This window comes from Podarcis pityusensis (assembly GCF_964106645.2).
Source record: "Podarcis pityusensis genome assembly, chromosome: 3".
Taxonomy (NCBI): Eukaryota; Metazoa; Chordata; class Lepidosauria; order Squamata; family Lacertidae; genus Podarcis; species Podarcis pityusensis.
Genome location: NC_138026.1, coordinates 78974387 through 78987998, shown reverse-complemented (window position 1 = coordinate 78987998; position 13612 = coordinate 78974387). Strand labels below are relative to the sequence as shown.

The following is a 13612-nucleotide window of genomic DNA, read 5'->3' as shown; positions in this document are numbered from 1 at the left end:
TCTCTGATTTTGTGTCGCTTTCCCAGGCTCACACTCACAGTCCAGCCCCTTTGCCAGTAACTTTCCAACTTTCCGTTACCTAGCAACAATGCATTTCAATAGGACAGTTTATCAACCACAAGAATTTGTGGAATGCAGGCTTCAGCCTTTAAGCTGCAGGCCTCTTCCTCCCGGAGCTCTTGTTTTCGTTGAAACGCAGCTCCGTGAACCAGTGAATTAATCAAACTGCGTTCACACTTTTAGCCCGAAATGCAGCATACCTTGAACTTTGTTGCTCTGGAAAACACCTTTCCACCAGGTGTCTGTTGAGCCTCTGACTTCTTTCAGACGCTTGCCTTCTCCCTTGGAGCAGAGGAGGACAATCCACCAGCCTCTCATGCAGATGTCCGATGGATCGAAACCATCCGAAGGCTGCCATATGTTAGTATCTTCAGCTCACAGGCAGAGGTACCTGGCCTCCCCGAGGCAATTGAGCGAGATACTGTGTTTACCGTCCGTCTGCGACCTCCGGCAGGCTAGGTAAACAAACCCGGCGGTTCTTCTCATTAGATGTGAGATAGAACACACCCTCTGTTTCTCTGCTTCTCTCTCCCTCCCTGCATTCTCCCAGGGAGGAGAAATGAGACAGACAGGAGTCCTTTCTACATGTTTTATTCCTGTCACTCAACAGTACATAGAAATGTGACTGTTCCCTTCAGACTCCATCAGAAGAGTCTCAACTCCTCCCCTGTACTTCCAGTACAGGTCAGATGACACACTGAGCTAACATCCGGTGCTCAGTACAGAGAATAGGCTCCACCTTTTCTCCAACAGTACATCTGCAAAACATAACATCCTGTTTTGCATTCCAGCCATCTGGAGCTGGCTTTTGCCTTGGTGCTTTTTCCCAACAGAGCCAACTGTGCTACCAGGCTGGCTCCGGGCTGCTGAGACTGCTGCTGCCACTGCCAAGGGGGAACCACTGACACACACAAACCGTGACCCAAATTGAGCCAGGAATGAGAGCGCCCAGGCACCCGGTCAACTGATTTCTCTTTTTTTTTAAAAAGTGTCCCCGGATTCTTTGAAAAAAATCTGGTAACCTTATTATAATGGCCTGGCGCTCATGTCACAGTAAACCAAGGAGCAACTTGCCATGACTATGCTGGCTCCTGAGGAGGCACTTACATGGCCTTTGCTACTCCCTTGGCTTTTAAGGTCAGTGTGGGACATCAGCTCAGCTACGGTTTAACTTAGCATGGTATCTTGTGTCAGTAGTAATAGTAAAAGTGTATCAGCATTCTCTTTCTTGTAAATGGTTTCATATATGAGTGCAGATTGGATTGCTTTGACTTAGGGTTGAGCTCAAGACACATTTATACACCGCAAACAGCAACACCACTACGTTTTAGAGCACAATTCAAAGTGTTGGTGCTGACCTTTAAAGCCTCAAATGGCCTCGGTCCAGTATACATGAAGGAACATCTCCACCCCCATCATTCAGCCCGGACACTGAGTTCCAGCACCGAGGGCCTCTGGCCGTTCCCTCACTGCAAGAAGTAAGGTTACAGGGAACCAAGCAGAGGGCCTTCTGGGTAGTAGCGCCTTCCCTGTGGAATGTCCTCCCATCAGATGTCAAGGAAATAAGCAACTATATCTTACTTTTAAAAGACATCTGAAGCCAGCCCTGTTTAGGGAAGTTTTAATGTTTAATGCTGTATTGTGTTTTTAATATTTTGTTGGAAGCCACCCAGAGTGGCTGGGGAAACCCAGCCAGATGGGCGGGGTATAAATTACGGTATTATTATTATTATTATTATTAACAACACGTATCTACCTCGCACCATTCCGTCCGCCCATCAGGATTGTTGCTAATCTTCCTATAGAAGGTTTTAACATCTTGTGGTTTCACATCTGTACCAAACAGCCTCTGGACTTCAGCAAAGAATTTATCGTAATCAATTTCCTCTGCAATGAAAGAAAAGACAAAAGCTAACACATCAGCACAGCTATTTTTGATACTTTTCCAACCATCACCTCGTGCTGCAATCCATCATCATCAGTGTTTGGAGAATTTAGTTTAGTCTTCATTTTCATTTGGAATCCCTTTTCTGTCTCGTAATTTATGAAATAGTACAGCAGGGATCTTTGGCTTCCTGGGTCCCAATATTAGAGAAAGTTTTGAGCACGAAAGGGAGAAATGGTAGACTCCTTTCTAGGGTGACTTAATTCATTCTGAAGGGTAAATCCATTTATCACCCCAAATTCCACCCCTCTGCGTGTACAACCGGATTACTTACCAGCATCTTTTATATACAAGCCTAATCTTTCATCCCTTTTCTGAGCAACTGTCTGGTCAACTAATTTCTGAAACAGTTTCAGTAGATTTTTGAAATCGGCTCCATCAGGAATGTTGTTGGAAATATCATCATCTTGAGTTTTTTTCCTAGACATTCTGTTTCATGAGATGGGTGGGATGCAGCAAAATCTCCTTTCCACACGCTCTAATGCTCCTTGTCTTGTTTTCTTCTCAGTTGTATTCTCTGATGTTAATGCTTTGAGAAAATGCCAGCTGCATGAGCTGAAGTGTTGCTTAGGTGAATGAGAAGTGGTGACTGGCCTTGACATGCAGCTTCTCAGGCAGTGTGCCACTAACTACCTGATGTCATAACTCTTCATTGAGCCTCATTGGTCATTAGGTCCAGCTAGATCACAAACCACCATAACTGGCAAGCTGCTGAAAGTCAGTTCAATCTCCATCAGAAAAAAGGAGGACAAGGAGGAAGCAAAATGCTCTGAGATTCGATTTATGGGGGGATCTCATACAGGAAACCCAGCCTTCTTCATTCAACTTCAAACATCTAGGGCAGGGGTCAGCAAATTTTTCAGCAGGGGGCCAGTCCACTGTCCCTCAGACCTTGTGGAGGGCCGGACTATTTTTTTTTTGGGGGGGGGACAAATTCTTATGCCCCACACATAACCCAGAGATGCATTTTAAATAAAAACACACATTCTACTCATGTAAAAACACGCTGATTCCCAGGCCGGATTTAGAAGGCGATTGGGCCGGATCCTGCCCCCAGGCCTTAAGTCTGCCTACCCATGGTCTAGGAACTGCACTCTCTTATTATTCTACCCTGTCGGAACCTGTAAAATAAGATATAATTGCTGGCAATTGCTAATGTGCAAGAAAAAAATCAAGAGAAGAATTCAAGTTGTTTAAACAGTGTATTTTACTGCAATGCAGCACATGCAAGCAGGAAAAGGAGATATCTATCTACAGCTAGATGGGAACCTGAGCATACTATGGGCCAGGCCATACTAATGTGGTACACTCCAGATGCTGTGGGCTACAACTTCCATCAGTTGCAGCCAGCCTGACCAGTGATCAGAGGTGATAGATGTAGTTCACAACAGGTGAAAGAGTACCATGTTGGCAACCCCTGCCATAAGCCATGAGGGGCTGAACAATATGCAGTATGAAGCAGGAAGAGCCCCATAGAACCCAGGCTCATAAGATTAGAGTATGTCACAGCAAGTGTCTGGGATTGCTTTGTCACCCAGCACTCAGCTGGCATCTGGAGAAATCCTGAAGGGGCAGAATCCTGGCTTGAAGTCTTGTAGGACTAAGTAGCTTTCTGTGTCCAGGGCAACTATCTACCAGCAACTATCTACCAGCTCCATCTGGTATGCCAGCTGAGACCCTACCTGCCTGTGCACTGTCTTGCCAGTGTGGTACATGTGCTGGTTATCTCCTGCTTGGACTGCTATGTGGTCAACATGGGGCTACCTTTAAAGGTGACTCAGAAACTACAACTAATCCAGAATGTGGCTGCCAGACTGGGAGCGGCCGACAGGACCATACAACACCAGTCCCAAAGGATCTACATTGGCTTCCAGTACATTTCCGAGCAAAATTCAAAGTGTTGGTGCTGACCTAAATGGCTTCAGCTCTGTACACCTGAAGGAGTGTCTCTACCACATCATTCAGCCCAGACACTGATATCCAGATACAAGGGCCTTCTGCGAGAAGTGAGGCTACAGGGACAGGGCCATCTTAAGCATATCCGGCACCGTGGTGCAAAGATCCTTCTGCCTCCCATTTCCCAGAGTTGTTGACCCTATGGCATAGCAAGGTCAGGTGGTACCCGGTCCGGAAATTTTTTTGTCAACCCCCCTTTGAAACTATTAAAAGAAGGAAAAATAAGATACTTACAGTTGCAAGTGCTAATTTCTGGTTTATTTACTTAACATCATGAGCATAAGCACTCAAAACCCATTTCCCCTAACTTTGTTCTCTGCAAATTTTGAAATCACATCAACTCCCAGAGTTGGTGGAGCTAGAATAAAACCCAGCCACCCCTCCAGTTGGACTCCGTCCATGGAACCAGTGAATGTGTGTGCTGCCTTCTTCCATTTCAGGGGGGTATGTGGGCTAGATGATCTTTGAGGTCCCTTCAGTCCTACAATTCTAGGATTCTCTGTCGCCACAGGCAGAAAAATGTCTCAGGCCAAACAAAATGTGTGGGCACCAGTCTGCATGGCTTCGTAAGAAGAGGAGACACATTCATGGAGGGGATGGTTACCCATGGCTACCAGCCAGGATAGCTCTGCTCTGCCTCCAGGGAGGCAGTGATGCTTCTGAATACCAGTTGCTGGGAACCACAGGAAGGGAAGAGTAGATAGTTCTCACTCATCCAATTCTCTTGAAATGTCTATGAGGAGTTACAAACAACTGAAGATCCTTATAGTTTCTTTTCAGCAAAATATAGACATATGCAGTCCTCTTGATGTTTCAACCTCTCTGACCTTTTCCAAACTTTGAAGTTTCAGTTTCTCTCTCCAAGCATTTTTATAAGCACACCCGGCTTCCAACTTTAAGAAGGTGGCGTGGGGGCTCTGAGATGCTGGCACCACCTTCCCAGGGATCTTTGTAGAAATAGTTTCTCCTTTCAAAAAGACACAGGCATATCCAGTCCTTATCAATATTTCAGCTTCTCTAGCCCATTCCAAACTTTAAAATTCCGATTTATCTATAAGAATATGTACTTTATACGTACTTTGAAAACAAACTCAATCTTTTTTAAACCACTCCAGCCAAGGTGTATTCATAATCCACAATTAAGAATCCAGTTGAAGGTAATAAAGAATGAGTTTCAGTTAATTTTTAGTCTCAATGTCACATCAACAGGCAAATATACCATTTATGCCTGCACGTTTATAACACATACAAAGCTGTTTTTTGACTGATTGCAGCTGAGTCCAAAGACCATGTAAGACTATACTCAAATCAAGTTACAAAACTCAGGAAGAGATGAAAACTAAGGGTTTCATTTGATAAAAGCTTCATGAGTTAGAGGTGGGGGTTAATATAACTGTTCTGGGAGGTAGTTATGAGCATTAGGGGACAGATATTCCTGCTGAGATAGACTGTAAGCAGCATGATCAGAAAGAAATGAAATGCCATGTGCTGGGGCGACCTCTATATACACACATACACACACATATACGTGTGTCCCCCCCCCCCCCCACAATCTGGCCCCTTAATAGAGTAAAAACAATTGTATGATAGAAGCTGCTCAAACGCCTCCTCCCCTTTCTAGAACTCCTTTATTCCACACCCCACACAGATGACCAAGATCACGCTCCAGAAGCAAGCATTTGATATTTAAATTGGAAAGGCAGGTTTATTTTTTTGGTGGGAGGGTAGGATCTGTTCCTAGGGAGTTTTTCCTCCGGGACAAGGCACAAAGAGCACACGGCGCTCCCCCTGTGCAAAGCAAGTTTTGTGAGGCAGGCCCTTTTACTATTTCCTCTTATTGCCCCCCACAACGTGTAAACCCATTGGCTGCCCAGCGGAGGGCCTTAGACACAGTAGCTCGAGACTGCCCAGTCTGTTCGGGCACAGGAAGTAATGAGTCTTCATAACACCAACACACACACACACCCCAACATAAATAGCGATGTGGTTTTTGTGATTATTTTTTAATCCATTCTCTGCACAGCACCTCCATCTATTGCAAGGGGGAGACACAGCCCCGATGCACAGAATTTGGGAGTGGAGGAGGAGGGAGGAGGTTGCTGCTGTGTTGTGGGTTTGGGTGGGGGTCTTTGTGGAGGGGTTGGGGAGGGGTTGAGCTCGTGTCTTTTTAAACGGGAGCATGCAGGGAGCCGAGCCTGGCTGCTGGAGCCGACCACGGGGTTGAGGATGGAGCTGCCCACGCCTCTGCAGCCCGTGCCCAAGGCGGGGAGCGGGATGGGGAGCCGCTTTGCAGCGAGCAGAGGGATTCTCTGCTCCCGGCTGCAGCGGTGGCCAGCGCCAGCAACACACGGTGCAGCTGTTCCCAGACTCCCGCTGCTGGGCGCCTGAGCGCAGTGACCCTGATGGGCAGGCGCTGTGGCGCAGGGCGCCACTAAGCCAAATAGAAAAGACAGGGAACTAGGCAGAGGGCCTTCTCGGTAGTTGCGCCTGCCCTGTGGGCAGGAAATAAACAACTATCTGGCTTTTAGAAGTTATCTGAAGGCAGCCCTGTATAGGGAAGTTTTTAATGTTTGATTTTTACCGTGGTTTTATAACCTACTGCCACTACTTCTTGTTAATCAGAATCCTGTGGCCTGCTTTTTCACAACAGGACTTAATTGCAGGATGAGAGACCCGTTTTGCAAATTTCATTTCAGAAATTATACACTGGGCATTAGTGGATAAATATTTATGTCTAATCCAATCAAAGAAGAAGTAACTGGCAAAATGAAGACACGTCGTGCTGAACAACAGCAGAATACACAAAAGGTTTCCTTCAAACTTTTTTCCTTAAGGCTTTTTAAATGGCTAAATGGTTTAGCTATATATAGATGCAATGCAACACCACTGATCATTACATGGCCCCAAGGCTAACAAAAAGCAGAGAGTACTAAAGAGAAGAACAAAATGTCACTTCATAAAAAGGCAGGTAAGAAGTTCAAGATTTTTCTTTTCTGCCATAGAATAGATGCCACGGAGAATCAGGGTCACTGGTTGATCACGAGAAGTCACAACAGAGCTGAAAAGCCAGTTTGATCTGGTTGCTCTGGAACTAAAAAACAACAACCCTCTAGCAATATCTCATTTTATTTCTCCTTGAGTCTTAGTTTATATAGCAAATGCTTTGTTAGAATATGTGAAATCTAAAGTGTTTTTAAATGAAATTTATTTTGAAATAAAGCTAAGGCAACAAAAAGGAAGAACACACAAAACAATACTATTTTAAAAATACTAATAAAGGGAAAAGGAAACTTGCCGATGATAATCCTTGGTGGGTAAACATGTGGTACACTTGCGAGTAAAACAGTCCAAGGAGAAATTTGCTGTGTTTCAATGTGTAAGTAATGTAGCCAAATCATAGTCAGGAAAAACAATTACTGTATACAAGTGCATTTGATTAGAATGTGAACAGAAGCTTGGGACTTCTCCACAGGAGATAAACAGAAACCGGGACACAGTGTTAACTTTTTTAGAAATAGTATTCCTTGCTTTCTGTGTTTGCTGAGTAGTTTTGCAATATCCTCCACTTGAGTTCATCCCCAGTGAAAGTTTTGGGGGGGATTAATATTAGTGACATTCAGGTGCAACTAATTTTGAAGAAACTTTCAGGGATGTGCTTCTCTTAAGATGAGGAAGCCAGGAATTTTTAAAAACCAAACCCGGACAAAACAGTAAGAGCTGTTTGACAGTGGAATTTGCTGCCAAGGAGTGTGGTGGAGTCCCCTTCTTTGGAAGTCTTTAAGCAGAGGCTTGACAACCATATGTCAGGAGTGCTCTGATGGTGTTTCCTGCTTGGCAGGGGGTTGGACTCGATGGCCCTTGTGGTCTCTTCCAACTCTATGATTCTATGATTCTATGAAAATGCTTTGCTGCCACTTCAAGCAGCCTGTCAGCACTCCTTCTGTAATTTGTAACAGAATGTCGTAGAATGATGACGTCTTTCTCTCTCCAGGAACCCCTCTGGGAATTATGTTATGTCATGACATAGTGCTATTTCCACGGGACATTGTTTACGATTACAGAGAGAATGTTACCAGACTACTGTGGGCAACCAAGCCCAATGGGATAGTGAAGCTGGCGGGCGGAGGCAGTGGCAGCACTGTGCTTGTTGGGTTGGGAATGAGGTGACAAGGTCGGGAGAACTCCAGGTTGGTAACGCTGGCCATGCGCAGAGCTGTGGTGCTGCCACCACAGAGCTTCCCTGACCTTGCTGACTCCTTGCTCCGTTCCAAAGAGCAAACCTCAGCTGGGAAGCACCTCCATTCCCCCACCCCCAGGTAAACAGGGAAGTGCAGCTGGCAAATGAAGTTACACTTTCTTTCTCCTTTGACGTCTCGGAAGTACCACCCTACCCAAACTTTCAATTTTTAAAGAAACCATGAAGCATTAATTGATTGACCTGTAGTAGTACAGACACAAAGCTGGCAGATTGTATTTATGCAGACGACCTGCATAGCCACATGGGAAAGGGATGCTAAGCTCTGACTTGCATACATATAGCACAGCTGTGTTCACACTCCTATTTACTGTGCACTTGCTGCATTTCCAAAGCTGGATTTTTAATCTGTATTAACACATTATCTAATACAGTGGTACCTCGGGTTACATACGCTTCAGGTTACATACACTTCGGGTTACAGACTCTGCTAACCCAGAAATAGTGCTTCAGGTTAAGAACTTTGCTTCAGGATGAGAACAGAAATCGTGCTCCGGCAGCGCGGCAGCAGCAGGAGGCCCCATTAGCTAAAGTGGTGCTTCAGGATAAGAACAGTTTCAGGTTAAGTACGGACCTCCGGAACAAATTAAGTACTTAACCTGAGGTACCACTGTATGGGCAAGTAGCCTGTTCTTTGTTATAAAATACTTGATGCATTGCTTCTCAAACCAGCTTCACACCAGTAAGTCCTTAAGCCATTCCTAATTTGTCTCTAGCCAAGGTTTCACCACCTTTGCATAGGGTAGACATCCCCGCCCTCTCGACACCCCCTGATGTGTACATAAACAGGAACGAATCTGACATGAATGAAGTCGTGCTGATGTGAACAGCTAGGGTAGAAGAGCTGTGAAACGCACGGGGAGGATAACTTCATTGTGCTCTAAGGTGGTATTGTGAACACACGCTACAGCTTGCTGGACTATAGAAGTTGAAAGGGACGTTGACACTTTTCCAAATTATTTGTTAACATCAGAACTTTTAAAAAGAGTGAGCAGGCTTTGGGGATTTATAGCTTCTTCTACCCATAAACTTTATAGCCTGTCTTTTCTGCTAGTCTGGTGGTGTGATTCACAATCAACAACTAATCTGCAGGAAAGGCAGCTGGCTGCAGGACAGGGGGCACAATCCAGAGACAAATTCTCCTATGCACATTTCACTGAGCTAAACAGGGCAGTTCACAACATAAAAATACAAGATAAACACACAAGACAAAAATGATAAAAAGAAGCACAAGGACAGGGACAACAACCAACATAAACCAATAACTCCCACTCCCACAAACACTTTTAAAGGGGTACTAGTGAAAAGACAGGTGGCAATGCAGCAGTAGCAGCAGCCTAACACTTCAGTTTTTGAAACACTTTTCACTTGTTTGAATGGCTGCAAATACTTGCATTGCAAAATGAATTTTGTTCTGAATCAAAGCAAGAAATACTGTGCCATAAAGAATGCATGAAGTGTCAATCATAGCCTTTCTCTGTCTACTTCCCTAGATCGTAAGGCATTTTGATTTAATACTACCCAAAGAAGGACAGAACTTTTTTTATGTACGCCACCACAGCAGCAAGAATACTCATTGCAAAGTATTGGAAGACACAAGATCTACCCACTCTGGAAGAATGGCAGATGAAGCTGATGGACTATATGGAACTGGCAGAAATGACTGGCAGAATCCGAGACCAGGGAGAAGAGTCAGTGGAAGAAGATTGGAAGAAATTCAAAGACTACCTACAGAAATATTGTAAAATTAATGAATGTTAGAATGATGTTGGATAGAAATTAAGTGGTTTCCAGCTGTAATGCTTTAAGGGAATATGAAAAATGGGTTGTTAATAGGTAAAAATCTAATGTTACTATTTTAAGACCAAAGATTAGGATAAACAAAGAGGGTAAGGATTTGCTGAACCAACAAATTGAACTGGAATACAAAAAAGGGAGGTATGAGGAGGTCCGGGAAACAAGCTAAGGAAAAATAAGTAATGGAAAAATTGAGTGGTTTTTAATCATTTTTATTTTGTATTTTGTATTTTTTCTTTTTTTTCTCCCCCCCCCTTTTTGTCATTTTTATATTGTAACATTTGGAAAATCTCAATAAATATCTTATAAAAAATAATAATAATACTACCCCAGTCCTCATTCTGCATGTCTGAGGCACAGTATGTGAACAGTTGCTCTGCGGCACAAACCTTTGTATTCACTTTGAGCTACTAATGCACTTGCATTTAAGGGGATAAATCAGATGCTGAAATGAGTAAAAGGATGGCCAGGAGCTGCAAATTAGGGGTCCTTTTTTGGCTATATAAATGCAGTACTGATCTCTCGTACAGGAAGTGATCTCTGAGGAAGAAACTCTAGATAACTGCTCAGGATAAATGGCTGAAATATTCCAAAATCTAGAAAGAGAACTGTTGCCCAGGATAGTAACCTTGAGAGAACCACCTCTTGATACTGACTGTATAGGTAAGCCCTGTAAGGACACTTCTATCTAAATTTACATTCAGATGCCCAATCCCTTGAGTAATCACGTTTTCAGCAAAACTCATAAATATTAAGCCACACATTAAAGGAATTCTGACGTGGTGTGCTACTTTGGGCATTCTACCATGTTATTTCACATAAATAATGAAACAAAAGATGTGTTTCATATCATATCCCAAAGCAAGGCAAAAAGGATCAATTCTATCTGGTACAAATTAGTTGGGTTTTTCTTCCCTCTGCTTCTTCTCACAAATAAATCACAAAGATAATGAGTATTGCAAACAAGGGCTTACAGAAGTGAAACTAATCCATATGCATTCCTCATGGGAAATTTAAGATGAGGAAACAGTGCAAGACTAGATTCTGTGGACCAGTCAATGTTGGGCACATTTCAAAGAAGGGCTCCATGTGCTTAAGTCCACTGAAATCAGTGACAAATCCCATCTAATTCTCAGTTTGTGGCCATGTTCTTCAGGTCATAGTGTCATAGAGTAATGAGAATAATGGAGGACAAAGCAAGTTGCCTTCCTAATTCAGATTCTAGAAAATCTCACAATGGCATCCTAAAATTGCAGATCACCTCCACAACATTATTATCTGATTTCATCCTTCAACCTGCACTAATTGCTATGAATGAAATTAGAATGATTCATTCTGTTTTTAAAAAATATAACCATAGGAAGGAAACACATTCATCTAGAACAGGCATCCCCAAACTCGGCCCTCCAGATGTTTTGGGACTACAACTCCCATCAACCCTAGCTAACAGGACCAGTGGTCAGGGATGATGGGAGTTATAGTCCCAAAACATCTGGAGGGCCGAGTTTGGGGATGCCTGATCTAGAATGTTAAGATTTGCTACAGATGTGCAAAATACTCAAATTTTGTGACTTCTGGACATGTTCTTGTAGTGTTTACATACATAAATGTTGTAGAACACACCCCAATTCAGTTTTTAAAAGGTGGTCAAGCTGGCTTGTTTAATAAAACAAAACAAAACAAAGTTGTTAAAAACCAATAAAAATAGATCCCCCTGAGTGGCAGAATGAAACAGATATGAAACACCAGAGAAGTGGTAGAATGCAGAATACTTTGCTGACAGGTGCTTTGTGGAATGAACACTATGGGAATTTTAAGGCTTGACAGGAGCCTATTTGTGAAAGTTGTGGAATATGTATACTATATAAATGGCTACTATCTTCTGAAAAACTGCATGATATCTAACTAAATCATATGCAGAGTGGACCCATTGGAATCAGTTGTCTTGAGTTATTTGTCTTGATTTCAATAGGTCCTTCCCGAGTTTGACTAATGTTGGATATCACCCAGTATAAATACCCCCCCAAAGAAATAAAGATATGGAGGGTTCTATAAACACCTAGATTTGTACAGAGAGTACCTGCCCTGGCCCTGGGTTGGTTGGTTGATTGGCTTCCTTCAAAGTTGACTTTCATGTGTTCTATTTCATATGGAAATAAAACACATTCGCTTGTAGGGTTCTGAATCCTGCTTAGTCAGAGGAAAACAATAAAGTGCAGAGCTCATAGCAGGAACATAAGAGGCTGCCCTATACTCAATCAGAACACTGGTCCATTAAGTTTGGGAATTGTCTACACTGACTGGAAGAGATTATCCAGGGTTTCACTCTGGGGATATTCTCTACCTGAACATACTGGGGATGGAACATGGGGAAATGTTCTGCCACTGAGCTATGACACTTCCCCAATTAACTAGAAACACATTTTAAAGGTTAGATCCCTGAACTGCAATGCATCTTCTCGAAAGACATAAGGCTAACTTACCAAAAGAAAACTAAAAATCAATTATTGGTATTCCAAATCATCAATCTTCCCCATGAGAAATTAAGCAATGTGTGTGCTGTGATTTGAGTGTTCAATCACGGAACAGTGAGAAGTTTAGAATATTTTACAAATCACAACAGACCATCCATACTAACAATAAGTGTTTCAATAACATCTTGTGGTTTTTTTTAATCAAGATTTTGCTGTGTATGTACCCAACTCTTCTCTTTGAAACAAGAAGACTCTGTTCAGAAAACATGCAGCACAGATACACATGGAACTCATTAAAATGAAAGCTAATGTAAATTAATCCAGCTGCCTGCTGAGAGCGCAGAGAGGAGAGAATTTGTTTATTTTGCTAATTGGGAAGTATTACAGCTTTCCAGGACCTTGGCAAGGACCCAAAGAGCTATTTAGGCATGCCTAAGGGCTTAAATGCCCAGTGAAGTTTTGGACTTTTTTTTTTTAAAAAAGAAAACTTCTGATGCAAGGTTGATTATAAATATGATGCGGTGGAGTGATGTCTAAGAGGCACAAACCTAAAGCCCCCTTAATCATGTGATCCTTTGACCACTGAACTTTAAAGCTGCGATCCTACACACTGACCTTGGAGTAAATCCCATTAAATTTGATGGAGATTGCTTCTGAGTAGATGTGAATAAGATTACACTGCCAAGGGCATCCAACGACATAGCTATCATTATCATTATTTACATTTAGACAATTTCCAAAGTCATAACTTGTCAAAAACAAACAAACCCCATCTTAGGCAGACTATTCATCCTACTTTGTGATTTATGCATTTGTTCAGACACTACCATCAGGTAATCGTTTGTATGAATCAACACAGAAAGAACTTTTGTATCACCCAATGTATTTGGCAGAGTCATCAAGCATAGGGCAATTCAGGTGATGTACACGCAGCATGATTAATCATCATTCCCTCCATTATCAATGTTCAAAGATGAGTGTCATTCACAAGAGAGGCAACAGCAGGCTTGGGGAAGTATGAAAATTTTTAGGGGAAAAACCCTTAGGGGGTAGGGAAACCTCCCAAAAAGAGCTCAATGAAGATTGAGAGCAGCCATGAATTGAGGAGGGCGAAGTTATGGAATG

The 13612-nt window shown here is 42.9% G+C and overlaps 1 protein-coding gene across 2 annotated transcripts in view; it reads right to left on the bottom strand.

Moving 5' to 3' along the window:
* WDR64 (WD repeat domain 64) overlaps positions 1 to 2625 on the bottom strand; it is a 65727-nt gene extending 63102 nt beyond the window's left edge. The window contains exons 1-2 of one of the 2 annotated variants that reach the window (XM_080997664.1): positions 2280 to 2625; positions 1817 to 1947 (exon numbers count right to left, since the gene is read on the bottom strand). In XM_080997664.1, the coding sequence (XP_080853790.1) occupies positions 1817 to 1947; positions 2280 to 2433 (285 nt within the window). In that variant the 5' untranslated portion in view covers positions 2434 to 2625. The remainder of the gene's footprint in view (positions 1 to 1816; positions 1948 to 2279) is intronic. The other variant, XM_080997665.1, reaches the window with a different exon arrangement.
* Between the last annotated feature and the right edge of the window lie 10987 nt (positions 2626 to 13612).